This window comes from Chenopodium quinoa, unplaced genomic scaffold (genome assembly GCF_001683475.1).
Source record: "Chenopodium quinoa cultivar QQ74 unplaced genomic scaffold, ASM168347v1, whole genome shotgun sequence".
Taxonomy (NCBI): domain Eukaryota; kingdom Viridiplantae; phylum Streptophyta; class Magnoliopsida; order Caryophyllales; family Amaranthaceae; genus Chenopodium; species Chenopodium quinoa.
In genome coordinates this window covers 6,091,382-6,109,426 of record NW_018743955.1, presented here as the reverse complement: position 1 = coordinate 6,109,426, position 18,045 = coordinate 6,091,382, and the positions used below count along the sequence as shown (strand labels likewise).

The window sequence follows — 18,045 nt, the reverse complement described above, 5'->3', positions numbered from 1 at the left end:
ACAAAAGTTGCAGAAGTCATTTTTGTCCACGTGTTGCTTTTTCAATTAAAATTTTCCCGCCTAAATGCAATGATGATGTTATCTTTTATTTTTGGTTTACAAGGTCAAACATAATTCTGATGGCACACTCGAGAGATTGAAGGCTCGTCTTGTTATCTTTGGTAATCATCAGGTTGAGGGTATTGATTACAATGAGTTCCCGTTGCTAAAATGGTCACTGTTCGTGCTTTTCTTGTTGTCGCTGCTGCAAAGAATTGGGAATTGCATCAGATGGATGTCCATAATGCATTTCTTCATGGTGATCTTGATGAGGAAGTTTATATGAAGCTTCCGACTGGGTTTCATGGCTCTCAACTTGGTATGGTGTGTCGTCTTCTGAAGTCGTTGTATGGTCTTCGACAAGCACCTCGTTGTTGGTATTCTAAATTGGCCGCCTCTCTGAAAAGGTACGGATTTGTGCAATCGTACTCTGAATATTCTCTTTTTACTCTGCAATCTGGGTCTATACAACTTAGTGTTCTGGTGTATGTTGATGATTTGATAATTTCTGGTAATGATTCTTCTGCAATTTCAACATTCAAGTCATACTTGAGTGACTGTTTTCATATGAAAGATTTGGGTGTTTTGAAGTATTTTCTTGGTGTTGAGGTTGCTCATAGTCCTGAAGGCATATTTTTATGTCAACGGAAATATACACTTGACATTATTGCAGAGTCTGGTTTGCTAGGTGCTCGTCCGGCAGGTACTCCTATTGAGCAGAATCATACTCTGGCAAAATCAGAGTCCTCTTTCTTTTCTGATCCAGAGCAGTATCGACGGCTTGTGGGCCGTCTGATTTATTTGTCTTTTACTAGACCGGATTTGGCATACGCGGTGCATATTTTGTCTCAATTTATGCAACAACCGCGACAGGACCATTGGGAAGCGGCTCTTCGTACAGTGCGATACTTGAAGGGATGTCCGGGTCAGGGAATCCTTTTGAGTTCGGATTGTGATTTACATATTACCGGTTGGTGTGATTCAGATTGGGCAGGTTGTCCCTTATCGCGCCGTTCTATCTCTGGCTGGTTGGTGTTTCTTGGTGCTTCTCCTATATCTTGGAAGACTAAGAAATAGGACACTGTGGCCAAGTCTTCTTCGGAGGCTGAATTTCGCTCAATGTCTAAAACCACTGATGAGTTGAAATGGTTAAAGGCCCTTCTTTTGAGTTTGGGTGTCTCTCATCCTCGTGCTATGAGTTTGTTTTGTGATAATCAATCTGCTTTGTATATGCGAAGAATCCGGTTTTCCATGAGCGTACCAAGCACATTGAGGTTGATTGTTATTATCTTCGTGATGCGATTCAGGATGGTATCATTAGTCCGTCTTATGTGAAGACAACGGACCAATTAGCGGATATTTTCACCAAGGCTTTGAGTAAAAGTCAAATCATGTATTTACTTGGCAAGTTGGGCATTTGTGATTTGCATGCTCCAACTTGAGGGGGGGTGTTAGGGCCTATAATTAGTGTTTATATTGTATAGTTAACGGGCCTATTTCTTGAGCCCTAATCTCTTGTATAAATACTCTACTCTACACTCTAATGAAACTACGGAATTTATTTCGTGACATGCCCGCTCAATAAATTGTGACCAAGATTGAGGTTAATAAGGGAAGTACAATTCATCATCGATCTCGGGAAGTCTTTCGAAAACATATTGTTGGCTAGGTGTAGTGACTGAAGTTTATTCAAGTAGCCAAAAGAAGATGGAATACTAGCCGAAAACTTATTGTTCTCTAAGTTCAGAAACAACAGCTGGTCAAAATTCATCCAACAATCTAGAAGTTCTCCAGACAACAAGTTGTTTGAGAGGTCAAGATTGTGAATATTTGTTTTGGATTTAGGACACAAGAAAGGGAAATGGTTAGAAAACTTGTTGCTACTCAAGTAAACAGAAGTAACATGTTTTGGAAATGATGGTATTTTCCCTTTAAAATGGTTAAAGCTCATATCTATGTCAAAAAATTGACTAGAAGTACTAGGGACTATTATTTGTAAATCTGGGAGTGTCCCATATATATTGTTGTGAGAAATATTAAGATTGACCAAATTTGGTGGCAATGATTTCCAAAAGGAGTTCGGAATACTATCTGAGATTCCGGCACCAGAGATATCAAGCCAAGAATATTTGGTTTGTTTTTGAAGCCATTTTGGAAACATTGGTCCCAATCTACAAGATCCTAAATATATTGTATCGAATTGAAATGGTGGAACCAAATTGTCATCCATATTGAGCACCAACGCTGAATTGTTTGACAAATCCAAGTTCTTCAATCTTGAAAGATTTGAAAAGTGATTGTTGGAAAGAGTACCTTTCAAAGAATTAGATGAAAGATCCAAGGTCTCTAGCATAGTCATATTTCTCAATCTCTGAGTAATTGTTCCATTCAATCGATTATTGTAAAGATACAATTCTTGTAATGAAGAAAAGGTATCAATTGTGTCTGGAATTGGACCCCAAATTTGGTTGGACTCCAACCATAAAATCAATAATGATTTTTTTGTACACCCATTTAGTGTTTGGATTATGTCGCCGAGCTCTTGGGTGAGATTGTTAAGAATCACATCAAGTTTTTGTAAGCTACACAGATTACCAAGTGAGCTTGACAAGAGCTTGAAATTATTGGATGAGAGATCGAGATATGTGAGGTGCTTGATGTTTGGAATTGAACTTTCTAATTGATTGAAGCCGAGTTTGAGATATGAAAGGGACTTCATGTTTCCAAAAGAAGCTGGAATTATACCTTGCAATTTATTGTGAGAGAGGTCGAGATATGAAAGATCATGCATATTCCCAAAAGAAGTTGGAATTGCACCTTGCAAATTATTTCTAGAGAGGTCAAGATACGAAAGAGATTGCATATCTTCGAATGCATTAGGAATTGATCCTTCAAGTCGATTAAATTTGAGATTGATATGTACAAGGTGAGGGTTATTATTACTCAAATTGAACAACCATTGGAATATTCATGAATTCAAATTGTTCATCGCTAGACTAATAGTTGAAAAAGTGGTTGAGGAATTTTGTATGAAAGTGACCGTGGATATCTAGGATTAAGTTTACACCGATCTAAGTATAGAACTTCTAATGATGGAAAGTTGTTCATGATTTGGAGCCAGTCTATAGCTATACTAAGATCTACACCACTCAAGTTAATGTATCTCAAAAATGTCAAGCGTGAAAGCCATGACAAGTTTTTTACATAATGATTGTAATTGATGTCCTCAGTCCCATACAAAAAAATAAATTCAATAGAAGAATAAGAACTGAGATCAAGATATATTAAGCGTGACAGATTTCCGAGCTGGTGAGGTGAAAAGATTAAGGGCTCAAACTAATTGCAATCAACCCACAAGAATGAAGAACATGCAAGCACAATAACTAAGAACAACCATGAAGAAATCAAAGCAAAAAAAGAGAGACAAAGTTACCGTGGGAAAACCCGAGAACCGGGAGAAAAAACCCACCTTGCACTATGGAGTAGTATTGATGATGAATGAATCAAGATTACAAGCATGAATCGTATGGAATTCCAATGCTCCTCACAAAACCTCTCAAAAACCCTCTCTTAGTGTTTAAAATTTTGTAAAAAAAAAAATTAGAGAAGAAGCAAAACAAAGAATATATATAGTCTAGGTAATAAACGACAATCCAAGGGCTAACAATTAAACAAGAAGCACGGGCTGAAATCGAGCCGTCGAAACAGAACAGTAGGGGGTTCGGCTGAACCTACCCTCTGTTCGGCCGAACCTACCCTCTGTTCGGCCGAACTTGAGGTGGTTCGGTCGAACCCCCTTTGGTTCGGTCACTCCTCCAAATTTGCAATTTTTTCTCAACTCTCTGCCTCAAGGTTCGACCGAACCTCAAAGTTGCTTGAACTATGTTCGGTCGAACTTCCTTCAAAAAACTTCCTCTTTAATTCTTCCTTATGCCTCCATATATTGATGCATCTCCACACTAATCCTAACAATCTCCCACTTGGAGATAAGATCAATAATGCATACACCATAGACATCCATATATACACTCCTTCCTCAAGAGCACTCAACACATTCATCAAAACAATTTTTCACCATAGCGCAACACTCCATCAAGTTAATGATGGAGTCCAATTGAGGTCCTACACAACCTCAATTTGTCACTAGGAACCACCTTAGTGAGCATATCCGCCGGATTCTTTGAACCGGCAATCTTCCTCAAACACATCGTGCCATCCTTCACCAAACTCCTAGTGTAGTGATAGCGTCTCTTGATGTGTTTAGTGCGATAATGAAACATAGGATTCTTAGCCAATTGAACCGCACTTTGGCTATCACTATACAACGCACAAACATCTTGTTTCATGCCCATTTCTTCAAAAAAACCCTTCAACCATTCCATCTCTTTTCCCGCTTCCGACATAGCCACATACTCGGCTTCCGTCGTAGACATAGAGACACACTTTTGGAGCTTGCTCATCCAACTAATGGCCGTACCACCAATAGTGTACACATACCCCGAAGTGCTTTTTCTTGAATCATAACATCCACCAAAATCGGCATCAACAAAACCTTCCAAGACAACTTCATTTCTTCCAAAGCAAAGAGCCATACTTGAAGTACCCAACAAATACCTCAATAGCCACTTCACGGCTTCCTAATGTCTCTCACCCGGATTTGACATGGTGAAACGCTAAACATCGCCCGCAATTTACCATATAAAGCCCACAAATATGTTATGATTTGACCATTATGCCCTTTTGCTAAAATTGAAATAATCTCGGTGTAAAAAATGTGGAGCCGTACTGGCTCGCCGGGGGAGACCGGATGGCAGGCCGGAGATGCGGGGGACGCCGGAGGTACGTCGTCGTCGACGGAAAACGAGGTAAGTCACCGTTAAAATTCACGGTTTACCGTCGGAGTGGCTCCGGCGCCTAGGGTGGACGCCCAAACCGTAGCCTGGACGTCCAAGTCGGACGCCAGAACCACCAGAGTGGCGTCCAGGCTAGACACCCAGACCACCAGAGTGGCGTCCAGCCCAGACGCCCAGACCACCAGACTGGCGTCCTGGGCAGACGCCACTCCACTAGGTGAGGCGGCCCTGCCAGGCGCCAGTCTAGTGGCTGTGGCAGCCCTGGCAGACGCCACCTTTAATAATTAATTTTTATTTTTTCCTTTTTGATTTTGTTGTTGTTTTTTATTTAATTTTTTTGTGAAAAAAAATCGAAAATGATTTTTTAAAAAAATTCGAAATGGGTTTTTTGTAAATTAAATTTGAAAATTCGAAATAGGTTTTTTAAAATTAAATTTGAAAATTCGAAATGGTATATTTTTAAATTTAGTTTGAAAATTCGAATTGGGTTTTTATAAAAATTAAGTTTGATTATATATAATTATGTTTTTTTTTGTGTTAATTATGTGGAAATATAGAAATTAAATGTATTATCCGTTAAATGTATTTATTGTAATATATAATTGATGCAGGAATATGGTGGAGACGGAAATGATTACAGTGGGATATTTGGACATGATGGTCCATTCGATGAAGCTCAACAGGCGATTGATTGGGCAAAACAGGTTGCAATTGCAGCTGGATTTTGCTTGGTAGTAGCAACTCATAAATCTCAACGGGATGGTAGAATGGATCGCATTTTGAGATGTGACCGTTATCGCAAAAGAGAAGAAATAGATTTTCGTACAGCCACTCGGTTTGACACAAAGCGGAAAGGTTGTGGGTGTGAGTTCAGAGTAAAGGTTCGACAACTACGGAGTCGTGACGGTTGGGAAGTGATAGGTTACTCTAAATGGGGGTATCACAACCATGAGATGATAGTATATGAAGAGGGTCATCGACAACTGAGCGGCTTAAGTCCTGCTGCGAAACTAGTTGTGAAAGAAATGAGTGATGCTCAAGTGAAGCCTGCTAAAATATTAGCATCTGTGTTAGAGAAATTTCCAGAAGACCATCCAAACCGAAGACACATCTACAACGTCAGACAACAGCTCAGGTTTGAACGGTCAGAGGGAAGGAACCCTATACAGCAGCTGCTACACCAGGCACAATCACGTGGTTACCTGTTCTGGTTTGATTCTGATGAAGATACAGAGGAGGTGACTCATCTTTTCCTTGTGCATCCTGATTATGCTGATATGATCAAGTCTTGGCCATTTGTGATTTTGATCGACTCAACGTACAAGACAAACAAGTACAAGTTCCCTCTGGTTGAGATGGTTGGGATGGCTCCAACGAACCAGAACTTTCTGATTGGTCATGCAATCATCAGGGATGAGACGGCTCCAAGTTATTATTGGGTTTTGGAGAAGCTGAGAAACTACATCGGGCCTAATGTTCATCCAGCAGCCATCGTCAGCGACTGTGAGGGAGGTCTCTTTGCCCCCATAGCAGAGCTGTTTACCGAATCGAACCACTTATTGTGCACATGGCACATCAACAACTGCGTGAAAGTGAAAGCCTACAACCTTTTCAAGAAGAATTTGGAAATGGCAGAGAGATTGGTGAATGGTAAGTGGCGGAAGATCCTACAGGCTACCACAGAGGAAGCGTATGAGCGAGCATTGGCTAACTTCAGGGATTCGTACCAGTGGTGTCCGGCACTGGTGGACTATGTGATGCATCAATGGGTCCCTCACAGGGAAAAGTTTGTCAAATATTGGACAAACCAGGTACTTCATTTTGGGAACACTACAACATGTAGAGTTGAGAGCGCTCATAGAGCTACCAAGGACTGGATTGATTCATCGACCGCTGCTTTGGATACACTGTTCGCTAGACTGAACAAGTCAATTGAAACTCAGAAGAACGACATCAGGAACTCTCTAGAGGACTCCAGACGACGACATGGTACGATGTATAGCCATTTTATATTTAAGATTCTCCATGGTCGTGTGTCGCACTACTGCTTGGGGTTGATTCTCACTGAGCTGAACAGGGTGAGGGACTTGGCTGACGAAGTGTATACTCGGTGTGGGTGTACTATTTCAGTAACTCATGGATTACCTTGCGCATGCACCATTCATCGCGTTATTACAGAAGAAAGGGCGTCGTTACATGTTGATCAGGTCCATTCATTCTGGAGGACGCTTGTTATTGGTGAGCATGCAGACAATCAAACGGCCGACCGTGAACAGGAAGAGTTGGAGCAGTTCCGTTCGATGTACGACCGAGTGTCCTCCAGCCATCCTTCTATTATTCGTGACGCTACTCATGTGCTTCATGACATGTTCCACCCGTCTAACTTAGATTATGAGGAACCCGAAGGAGTTGACCGTCCTCGAGGTCGACAACGGCGGAACAGGAGTGCGTTTGAGTATATCCGTGGTCTTGGTCGTGGTCGTTCTCGTGGTCGGACATCGTCATCTAGTCGTAGTCAATCTTCATCGTCTGTGAATATGCCCCTGAGAACTGGTACATTTTGGTTGTTTTTATTGCACATAGTTTTAAAGTGTTACTCCTGCCTTCTTAACTGTCTATAATTAATTATTTGGTGAATAGGAAGAAACGATGTTGATCAGTTTCCGTACAAGGAAAGGATACCTGCGATCATCATGTCGTACTTGGAAGGGTGGAATGATGTAATCGGAGATGGTAACTGCGGATTCCGGGTCGTGGATGATGTTTTTCAAATGGGCGAAGACAACTACGGTTTGGTGCGTGAGTTGATGTACAGCGAAATTGCCTCTAACCGAAATGTTTATCGTCATGTGTACCAGGATGACTTGGATGACGCTCTCCGGCGTATCCGGTGGGGAGGTGGACCTTGCGGCGAAAATCATTATTTTGACGCGCCCCTAGATCTGTTTGCCGTTGCAAACATTTACAAATGCGCAGTCATGCATTTCGGCCTGGGAGTGCATAGTCAAGCTTATTATCCTTGTACCACGGTTCTCCCTTGGCGGTCGCGTGAGACTGTCACCACACCGGTCAGAGAGCTAGCTATTGCGTTTCTTGGGTCGTCATACAAACATTTCATCCGACTAGACATGTCAACCGATTTTCCGGTGCCACCGATTATACCTCGGTGGTACAACATTCGCACAGCGAGCGTAGAGGGTTGGGATGCGCTATATAATGACCGGATCCACGAATGGAACACCCTAGCTGCATTTTAGTTTTTCATGTTTACATTCTTTATTTGTAATCTTATTTGTACGTTGCTCTTTTAATGAGAACATTTATATTTTATATTGTATTGCTTACTGCATTCTATATGTTGCATGGGTAAGTTGCGCGGATCCACGAACGGTTATATCAAAATTTAAAAACAGCACTGATAATATGTTTAAGTTGGAAGCTAAAAGAACAATCTAAAATGTTACAATTTTACAACATAATGTCCAACATAATGCTCTATAAATAAAATACAATAACCATCAGTAATCCCTCCTCGACGACGACTCCCACTGTGCAAGGGTCTGTTCCAGACTATCAACAACAGCTCTCCCTGTTGCACTCATGCTATCCTTCTCAAGAGAGAGTTTCTGAACGTCTTGCATTATCTTTCCCATCCACTGCATACAACAAAAAACAGAAGATGAAATACAATAACAACAAATAAAACTTAATTAAAAGACAACGATAAATATAATAAAAGACATACCGCTTCCGTGGCAGTAGGCGGTGGCACATAATCATCATCGCTGTGGTCGAGATCAGCGATCAACCTCGGGTGCGAATACCGGTTGAACCATTCCATGTAGTAATGGTCACACATGGGAGTAACCCCAGAGGGCGGCCGCTGCAACTCCGCTGTCCATAAGCGGGCCACCATCGGAAACTGGTCCCACGTCCCGGTCATGATATCCGGCCATTCCACGACGTACTCCCTCGACGATGCAGGTCGGACCGCCTTCATCGGGCACGCCGGGGGAGGAGGGACAACTTGGACAAATCCAAGCTGGCGAAGACAACGCTGGGGCATGTACGCCTCGACGATGTCACGATACTGAATGAGTCCCGTGTACAGGGTCCTGGGTACCCTAACACTAGGGTTCGGGCCGAAAGGCATCCAGTTCACCTGTACAATTACAACATATAAAATTTAATAACATGAATATAATATGTGCAAATAATAAAATGTAGACTCTATAAATAAACGTTACCTCTAAGGGGGACAGCCTGTCCAGCAATAACCGTATCGATCGGAGGCGGTCAACGGACTTCTTCTCCGAGCGCGGACTCCACGCACAAGCACGCGGCATCCCCTCATCAATAGGAACTGGGTCACGATGTGGTCGCAATGCAGGAAAGTACTCGTATATCCAAGTCTGCAATAGAGTCAGACACCCAGTGATACCTGTCGCGTCAGCCCGACTCGCAAATCCTAGTTGGCGATACAAATACGCCAACGTAGCCGATCCCCAGGAAAACTGGCCTACACTGTCGGGGTCACACGCCTCTACGATGTCGCGTGGCCTGAGCTTGTTTCCGCCGCTCTTATCCGGAAACAAGGTACATCCGAGGAGTAGAAAAACATAAGCACTCAGCTGTGTGTCGGGCGTCCTACGTGCACTCGGGTACAAACACCGTTGCAACACGGATGCGATCTTCACACCTCCGTGTTCCCAAACACCTAGCGCCTCGGTGTACAGTGCAGCCCTGTCCACCGCCAACAACTCCGCCAGCGAATCTGCCTGATCCGCATCAGCCACAGCACAAAGTCGTTTACCCTCAACACGAATCCCCAGAATGGCCTCGACGTCATGTAACATGATCGTCATCTCACCGAACGGAAGGTGAAAAGAGTTTGTATCCGGCTGCCATCGCTCAATGAAAGCCGTGATCAGCGTACTGTCAATCTTATCGTGCATGGTGGTAGGAACGTGCTTCACCCCAGTGCCCTCTAGTCGCTCGAACATCTCGCTCTCCGCCGGCCAGGCCTCAGCCCATGTACGCAAAAAGCTACAAGTCTTTTCCCGGGTATGACATTTCAACAACCCCGTAACTGAAGGCCTCTCCTGGTCCTCCCAAATACGGGCAGCTATGTGTCCTAGAAAGCTAGGAATCACACTCCCGTCAACAGGCCCACCGGGCACCTCACTCCTAACAACCCAAGAATCATTACCCGCCCTCGACCGTTTCCTGCTTTCCCCAGATACAGTGGACGCAGATGATGTGCCAGATCTACTAACAAACCTACCACCCCTACCCTTACGCACCTCCACCATATGCGTCTCGTACATGTCATCAACCCTCTGACTGAATGGACCGTAATCATCATACGGTCCACTGCCATCGTCCACATCCTCATCCTCATCTGCGCCCTCCTCCTGCTCCTCCTCCTGGTCACCCTCCTCAGCATCATCATCGTCATCGTCATCCTCATCCCGACGGTGGATCCGTTCTCTACGAACTGAGGCCGAAATACCACGGGATCTGACATGTCTATGCCCTGACCTCTCCACTGAATAACTTCTACTAAGAAGCTCTATATTCTTCCCCCCACCATGACGACCCTACACAAAATTTTAAAATATATAAACATACAAAAATTTATACGATAAATAATCATCATCGCAAATCAAATAAACTAAAAACATACAAATAATTGTAAACAAAATATAAACGTAGAAAAAATACAACGAAATTGAAAAAATTTATAAAAATAAACAACAAAATATAAAAACAATTCAAAATTATATGAAAAAAAAAAATTAAAAACAATTTTTTAAAAAAATTAAAAAAAAAAATAAAAAAATAAAAAAAAATTGGGGGGGGGGGGCGCCTTGGCTGGACGCCCAGCCGGCGGTGATGGCGCCAGATGCAGACGCCGCCACCAGTTGGCTGGCGCCTGGGCTGGACGCCACAGCCACGACTGCGGCGCCTAGAATAAACGCCACAACCGTGGCTGTGGCGTCCAGCCCAGGCGCCAGCCAACTGGTGGCGGCGTCTGCATCTGGCGCCACCACCGCTGGCTGGGCGTCCAGCCAGGGCGCCCCACCGCGTTCACGGCGGTTTTCCCCCTTTTTTTTTTTTTTTTTAAACAAAATATACCTTTCCTCCTTGGGACATCCTTCCCTCCGCCACCGCCGCCACTTCCTTGCCTTGCCGCCTCGACATTGCCGTTATTTTGAAATTTTTTTTTAGAGAGGTTGAAAGAAGATGAGCAATGAGAGTGTGAGTGATGAGAGTGTGAGTGATGAGAGTGTAAGTGTTTTTTTTAAGGTCAAGGGCAATTTTGGGAAACCAAGTGAATTTTGTGGGCTTTATGTAGTAATTTGTGGGCGATGTTTAACAAATCCCTTGACATGAACCTACTAACAACTCCCACTGCGTGAGCAATATCGGGCCTCGTGCAAATCATAGCATACATCATGCTACCAACGGACGAAGCATAAGGAACAATGGCCATTTTGTCCTTCTATTCCCTTGTCTTTGGGCAATCCTCCTTAGTCAACTTGAGCTCACTTGAAAGAGGTGAGCTTCGAGGCTTAGCATCCATCATGTTAAATCTTTTTAGTACCTTCTTGACATACTCCTCTTGAGATAACTTCAACACACCCGTTGAGCTATCTCTAGAAATTCTCATGCCAAGTATTTGCTTGGCCTCACCCAAGTCTTTCATCTCAAATCTTCTAGACAACTTCTTCTTCAAGTCATTGACAATTTGCATACTAGTTCCCGCAATCAACATATCATCAACATACAAAAGTAAATAGATATAGCCATTTTCATACCTTTGAAAGTAGCAACAATGATCACCTTCCGCTCTCACGAAACCATTGCCTAGCATAAAATTGTCAAACTTCTTGTACCATTGTCTCGGAGCTTGTTTCAACCCATATAGACTCTGTTTGAGTTTGCACACCAAGTTCTCTTGACCCGGAACTTGAAACCCTTCCGGTTGCTTCATGTAGATTTCCTCCTCCAAATCACCATGTAAAAACGCGGTTTTTACATCCATTTGCTCAAGAAATAAGTTCTTCGAAACCACTATAGCCAATAAGATTCTTATAGTGGTCAACTTCACAACCGGAGCAAAGATCTCATGATAATCAATGCCCTCCTTTTGTGAAAAACCTTTGACCACAAGTCTTGCCTTGTACCGAATTGTACCATCCGGTTCTTCTTTCTTTCGAAATATCCACTTGCACAAAAGTTCTCTCTTGCCCTTAGGCAATTCAACCAACACCCAAGTGTTGTTTTTCTCCAATGAAGACATCTCATCTTCCATTGCTTGCTCCCACTTCAACGAGTCACCCATGCCATTGCCTCTTGATAACATTCCGGTTCACCGGAATCCGTCAACAACAAATAATGCAAGGATGAAGAATATCGATTTGGTGGCTTGATTGGTCTTGATGATCTTCTTACCGTAGGTGGTGTAGAAATCTCTCCTTGAACCACAATGGGCTCACCCATAACTACTCGTTCATCCGTCTCGAAATGATCATCATCATCCGAATCACTAGAATCCGAATCCACCGGGACATGAGCACCATGTTGAGGAGATGCTTGTTGAATTTGCACCTCAGCTTCTACTTGTTCAACCTCCTTTCCACTTTTAACTTCACCATCTAGCTCAACATATTTCCACTCATCTCCTATTGATTCTCTTTCCACGGATTTTCCACCAAAGTTGTCCTTATACAAAGAACTCTCATCAAAAGTGATGTCACAATGCCTAACAATCTTTCGATTCTTAGGATCCCACAATCTATAACCGTATTTCTCACATCCATACCCGATGAAGTAACATTTGATGGCCTTTGGATCTAGCTTATCTCTCTTCTCGGATTGCAAATAGGCCACACAACCAAAGGTCTTCAAGTGAGTGTAAGACACCTCCTTACCACTCCACTTTTCCTCCGGTATCTTGAAATCAAAGGGCACCGAAGGTCCATGGTTTATCAAGTAAGCCGCGGTACTAACGGCATCCGCCCAAAAACATTTTGGGAGGCCCGCAAACAACCTCATATACCTTGCCCTCTCAAGTAAAGTCCTATTCATCCGCTCCGCTACCCCGTTTTGGCGAGGTTTACCGGGAATGGTCCTCTCCAAAACAATGCCATGCTCCTTACAAATGTTTTTGTAAGCTTCCAACTCATACTCTCCTCCATTGTCGGACTTGATTGCCTTAATATTCTTGCCCGAAACATTTTCAACCTCCGCCTTCCAAGTCTTGAACTTCTCATTCACTTCCGACTTGTGCTTCATGAAATATACCCATACTTTCCGGGTTGAATCATCGATGAAAGTGACAAAATAGTGAGAACCACCAAGGGACTTGATGGGGTATGGGCCCCAAACATCTCCTTCTTCAAGGACCGTTTGGTTTTTGTGAAAGACACCTTCTTTTGCTTCCCAAAAATACATGTCTCACAAAATTTCATGTCGATTGATTTCAACCCCGACAACTTACCCTTTGAAGCTAGCAATTTCATCCCTTTCTCACTCATGTGACCAAGCCGAGTATGCCAAAGCTTAGTCTCATCATTTGCGGTTGTAGCAATCATGCTTTTACACCCTAAGGCAGTGTACAATGTGACGGTCTTCGTGCCCTGAGCCACCACCATAGCTCCCTTTGACACCTTCCAAGTACCTTCACCAAACATGGTTCTAAAACCGCTTGAGTCTAGTTGACCCACAGAAATCAAATTTTTCCTTAGCTTAGGTATGTACCTAACATCTTCAAGCTTCCATGAGCTCCCACTTGAAGTCTTGATCATAACATCTCCCTTCCCCACAATATCCAAAGGTTCATTATCCGCAAGGTACACCTTTCCAAACTTACCACTCTTGAAGTTTTGGAAAATCTCCTTACATGGAGAAGAATGAAATGAAGCTCCCGAATCAAGGATCCAAGACTCAATGGGACTATCAACGCTCAAGATCAATGCATCACCAAGTTCATCACTTGATGCCAAGCTAACCGATGAACTAGCATCATCGTGGTTCTTGTGGTTTGAACCACCCTTCTTCTTGGGATTAGGACAATCCCTCTTAGTATGTCCCTTCACACCACAACCCCAACACACAATGTTCACCTTCCCTTTCGACTTACTCCTCCCTCTAGACTTCGATCTTCCCTTTTGAGCACCTCTTTGTTGTCTTCCACGTCCCCTACCTTCACTAGAATATGCACCACCCGATGACTCACCCGAGTTCTTCCTTCTCAAGCTCTCACTCAAGATTAAGTCCCTCACATCATCACATTTCAACTTTGTATTCCCGGAGGAGTTGCTAATGGCGGCTACAACGGTATCCCAACTCCTAGGCAACAATGACAACAAAATCAAGGCCTTCACCTCATCATCAAATTTGATCTCAACCGAAGCTAGTTGAGAAATTATCGAATTGAATTCATTTATGTGTTCCGGGGCGGAACCACCATCATTCATCTCAATTTCAAACAAACGACGCATCAAGAACACGTTGTTCATAGCCGATGGTTTCTCATACATATTTGTCAATGCTTTGATCACACCGACCGTCGTTGTCACATCTTTGACATTGTAAGCAACACTCTTTGCCAATGTCAACCTAATCACTCCAAGAGCTTGTCTATCCAATATTTTCCACTCTTCTTCCTTCATACCCGATGGTTTACTAGAAAGAGGCAAAAATAGGTTCTTTTGATACAAATAGTCCTCCATTTGAATCTTCTAAAATCCAAAGTCTTTCCCATCAAACTTCTCAATTTTTAACTTGCCTTCCTCCATTGCAAATCAAACACACAAAGTTCACAATAGGTTTTCAACAACAAAGAATGCAACTTGAAACCCAAGATTCAATCTTTGAATACCTAAAGACTCAAACTTTGTAAATCAATCACAAATTAAAGTTCAACACAACCCAAAATCACTAAAACACCAAAGATTCAACCTTGGCTCTAATACCAATTGAAAGGATTAAGGGCTCAAACTAATTGCAATCAACCCACAAGAATGAAGAACATGAAAGCACAATAACTAAAAACAACCATGAAGAAATCAAAGCAAATAAAAGAGAGACAAAGTTACCGTGGGAAAACCCGAGAACCGGGAGAAAAAACCCACCTTGCACTATGGAGTAGTATTGATGATGAATGAATCAAGATTACAAGCATGAATTGTATGGAATTCCAATGCTCCTCACAAAACCTCTCAAAAACCCTCTCTTAGTGTTTAAAGTTTTGTAAAAAAAAAAATTAGAGAAGAAGAAAAACAAAGAATATATATAGTTTAGGTAATAAACGACAATCCAAGGGCTAACAATTAAACAAGAAGCACGGGCTGAAATCGAGCCGTCGAAACAGAATAGTAGGGGGTTCGGCCGAACGTACCCTCTGTTCGGCCGAACTTGAGGTGGTTCGGTCGAACCCCCTTTGGTTCGGTCACTCCTCCAAATTTGCAATTTTTTCTCAACTCTCTGCCTCAAGGTTCGACCGAACCTCAAAGTTGCTTGAACTATGTTCGGTCGAACTTCCTTCAAAAAACTTCCTCTTTAATTCTTCCTTATGCCTCCATATATTGATGCATCTCCACACTAATCCTAACATGAGGAATCTCTCCCACAAATCCAGCAAAAGAAAGATTGAGATGTTTTAAGTTGAATAAAGAACCAATAAAGTTGGGGATGGGTTGGTTTTGGAAGTAATTGAAACTAAGGTCCAAGTAAGTCAAATGCTTCAAATCAACAAGGGAAGAACTCACTTTACCTTGCAAGCAACGATCCTTAAAATCACAAGTAAAGATCCCATGAAGGTCGAGCTTAATGACATGACCAGTGTGGTTGCTGCATTGAATGCCATGCCAATGACAACATCCCACAAAGGTCTACTTAGATGGCCTCTTTGAATTGGAGCAAAGCTTCCCTCTCATGGTCGAAGCACATAGCATTGTTGCTGCTAGTGGTGATCCCATCAGCAAGACAACTCAAGTAATAGGATGCAAAAATTAAAGAAAAGAGAAGGTAAAGTTGATTGAATCTTTTCATGGTACCATAATACAAATTCATCATTGTGACACTACTTTTGGCTGGGGTTTATGAATCAAAGTGTTAAACATGCACTATATATTGTATACTTAGGTTTAAGATTGTGTTACTATTTTTAGTCATGTCATCCATACCTACTAAAGGTCATCTCGTCGTCCAAACACGTTTTTATTTTTTTTTTCCTTGTAGTACCGCGTTTAGTGTTGGATGATTGATTCAAATCAATTATGGCTAGTTATTAGGATTAGTTGTTTCGTGTATTTAGTCATCAATAAAGGATAAATTAATTAGGAGTATGTTGTTAGTGGAAGGTTAGGTAGGGCATGTTTATGCATTCTGAATTTCTGATCATGGGATAGTTCCATATTTGACTATTTGTAGGCCTAGTTTGTTATTTTCACTTTCTATAAATTATGTAATGTATCCATTTATGCAAGTGTGTGGAATATGACCATCATTTTATTTCGGTTTCTCTAAAACTATTTTCTCTTCTTTATGTCTTTTATTAGCTTCTACATTTATGCAAGTGTGTGGAATATGACCATCATTTTAGCCAATTGTTTACAATTTTTCCTAGAAAATATTATCATTTGATATTATGAATTTTATCTAAATATATAACAAGTTTTAGCACATACATAAAAAATATATATATATTTTTTTAAAAATTCAAACAAATCGTGCATCGCACGGGCTTCATCTAGTGTACTATAAAAGCCATTTTTTTGAATTTATTTTATAATAGCTCTGTCAATGGAGGCGGAGCTGATTCTTCTTACCTTAGTGAAACCAGGTTCATCTTCTATAATTTCGTTTATTGTTTGTTCTGTATCCTAGCTAGAGGACCAACTTGTAGGAGATTATAGGTACTACGCAGCGGAAATAAACATGAATCATATTCATACAGTACCTAATCCCAAGATCTAATACATAACACATAAAGAACATATAATCGTACCTTTGAAGCGTGATTCAATATGCGATCGAGCAAGAACAATGGGAGATAAAGAACCCCAAGCTTGATTCCTCTACTTGGTCTACGGGCACAGATTAAGACCTCCACTAATGCTACTTAGTTGCAATTGAACCCTTCAATTGACCTTCTACGGAGAAGAGCGAGCAACGAACCACCACGAACCACCACACGAGCCACCAAGGGTGGCCGACCGTATGGACGAGGAGAGGAGAGAGATAGCCGTGAGTTAGAAAGAGGAATTGGGGTTTTGGGATTGGTTGCCATCATGTCAAAATACACTGTGTGTGAATTATTATGACTGCTTGCGAGCAACCCTAGGCATGGATCTTATTTACAGATCTCATCTCTAAATAAGAGCCCATGTCAAAAGCCCAATACCTAATTCCACTCTAACTATGCTAGCCCAATCCATTTCATGATTAGTTAATTGCTCATGAGGCCCATTAATGGGCCTCTTACTTGCTTAACCCAATACCCTTGTTGTGTGACCTCATAGGATCCATTCTAGTAGGCTTTGGACTATTTGACTAGCCTAAAGATCATTGATAATAGTCTAGCAACAGATAATGACAACCCAAAATAACGAACTTATTATCTCCATAATAGTGATCCTTGATATATCTAGTAATTGCACTTATCGAAGACACAATTCCTTCACAACTCACCCAAAGCTTAAGCTGATGGTTGAGGCTTAGAAATATGTTTTATACTCTATCAATCCTATCTGTATTGTACCGAATCACCTTCTTCGTAGGTATCAGCTCAATTATCGCTTACCTGTCGACATCAATCTATTCTAGTTCATATGTGATTTGCTTTATTTAACTTAAATTTAGTGTATTACTAAGGACGGTAATAAATTCAAAGGTGTCTAAAACACACCCAACCCGACCCGATCCGGTCCAAAACCGATCCAAAAAAACTCGATTCAGATTGGACTCGTCTGGACATAACAATTTAGTATGACTTTACTTTATAAATTTACCCAATCCGACCCGACCATATCAGACTCGATCCGATCATCCGAATTGACACCCTGTTAATAATTGAGCACATACACTTTGTGTCAAATTAAAAGAACCTAAAAAAGATCATTATAAAGTTTTGGACTTGATA

General features: G+C 41.9%; 1 protein-coding gene across 1 annotated transcript; it reads right to left on the bottom strand.

Annotated features, from left to right (window-relative positions):
* Positions 1-1,597: 1,597 nt before the first annotated feature.
* Positions 1,598-2,902, bottom strand: LOC110689492 (probable leucine-rich repeat receptor-like protein kinase At1g35710). The gene has a single exon (XM_021866276.1). It carries the CDS (start codon positions 2,900-2,902, stop codon positions 1,598-1,600), a length of 1,305 nt encoding a protein of 434 aa, XP_021721968.1.
* Between the last annotated feature and the right edge of the window lie 15,143 nt (positions 2,903-18,045).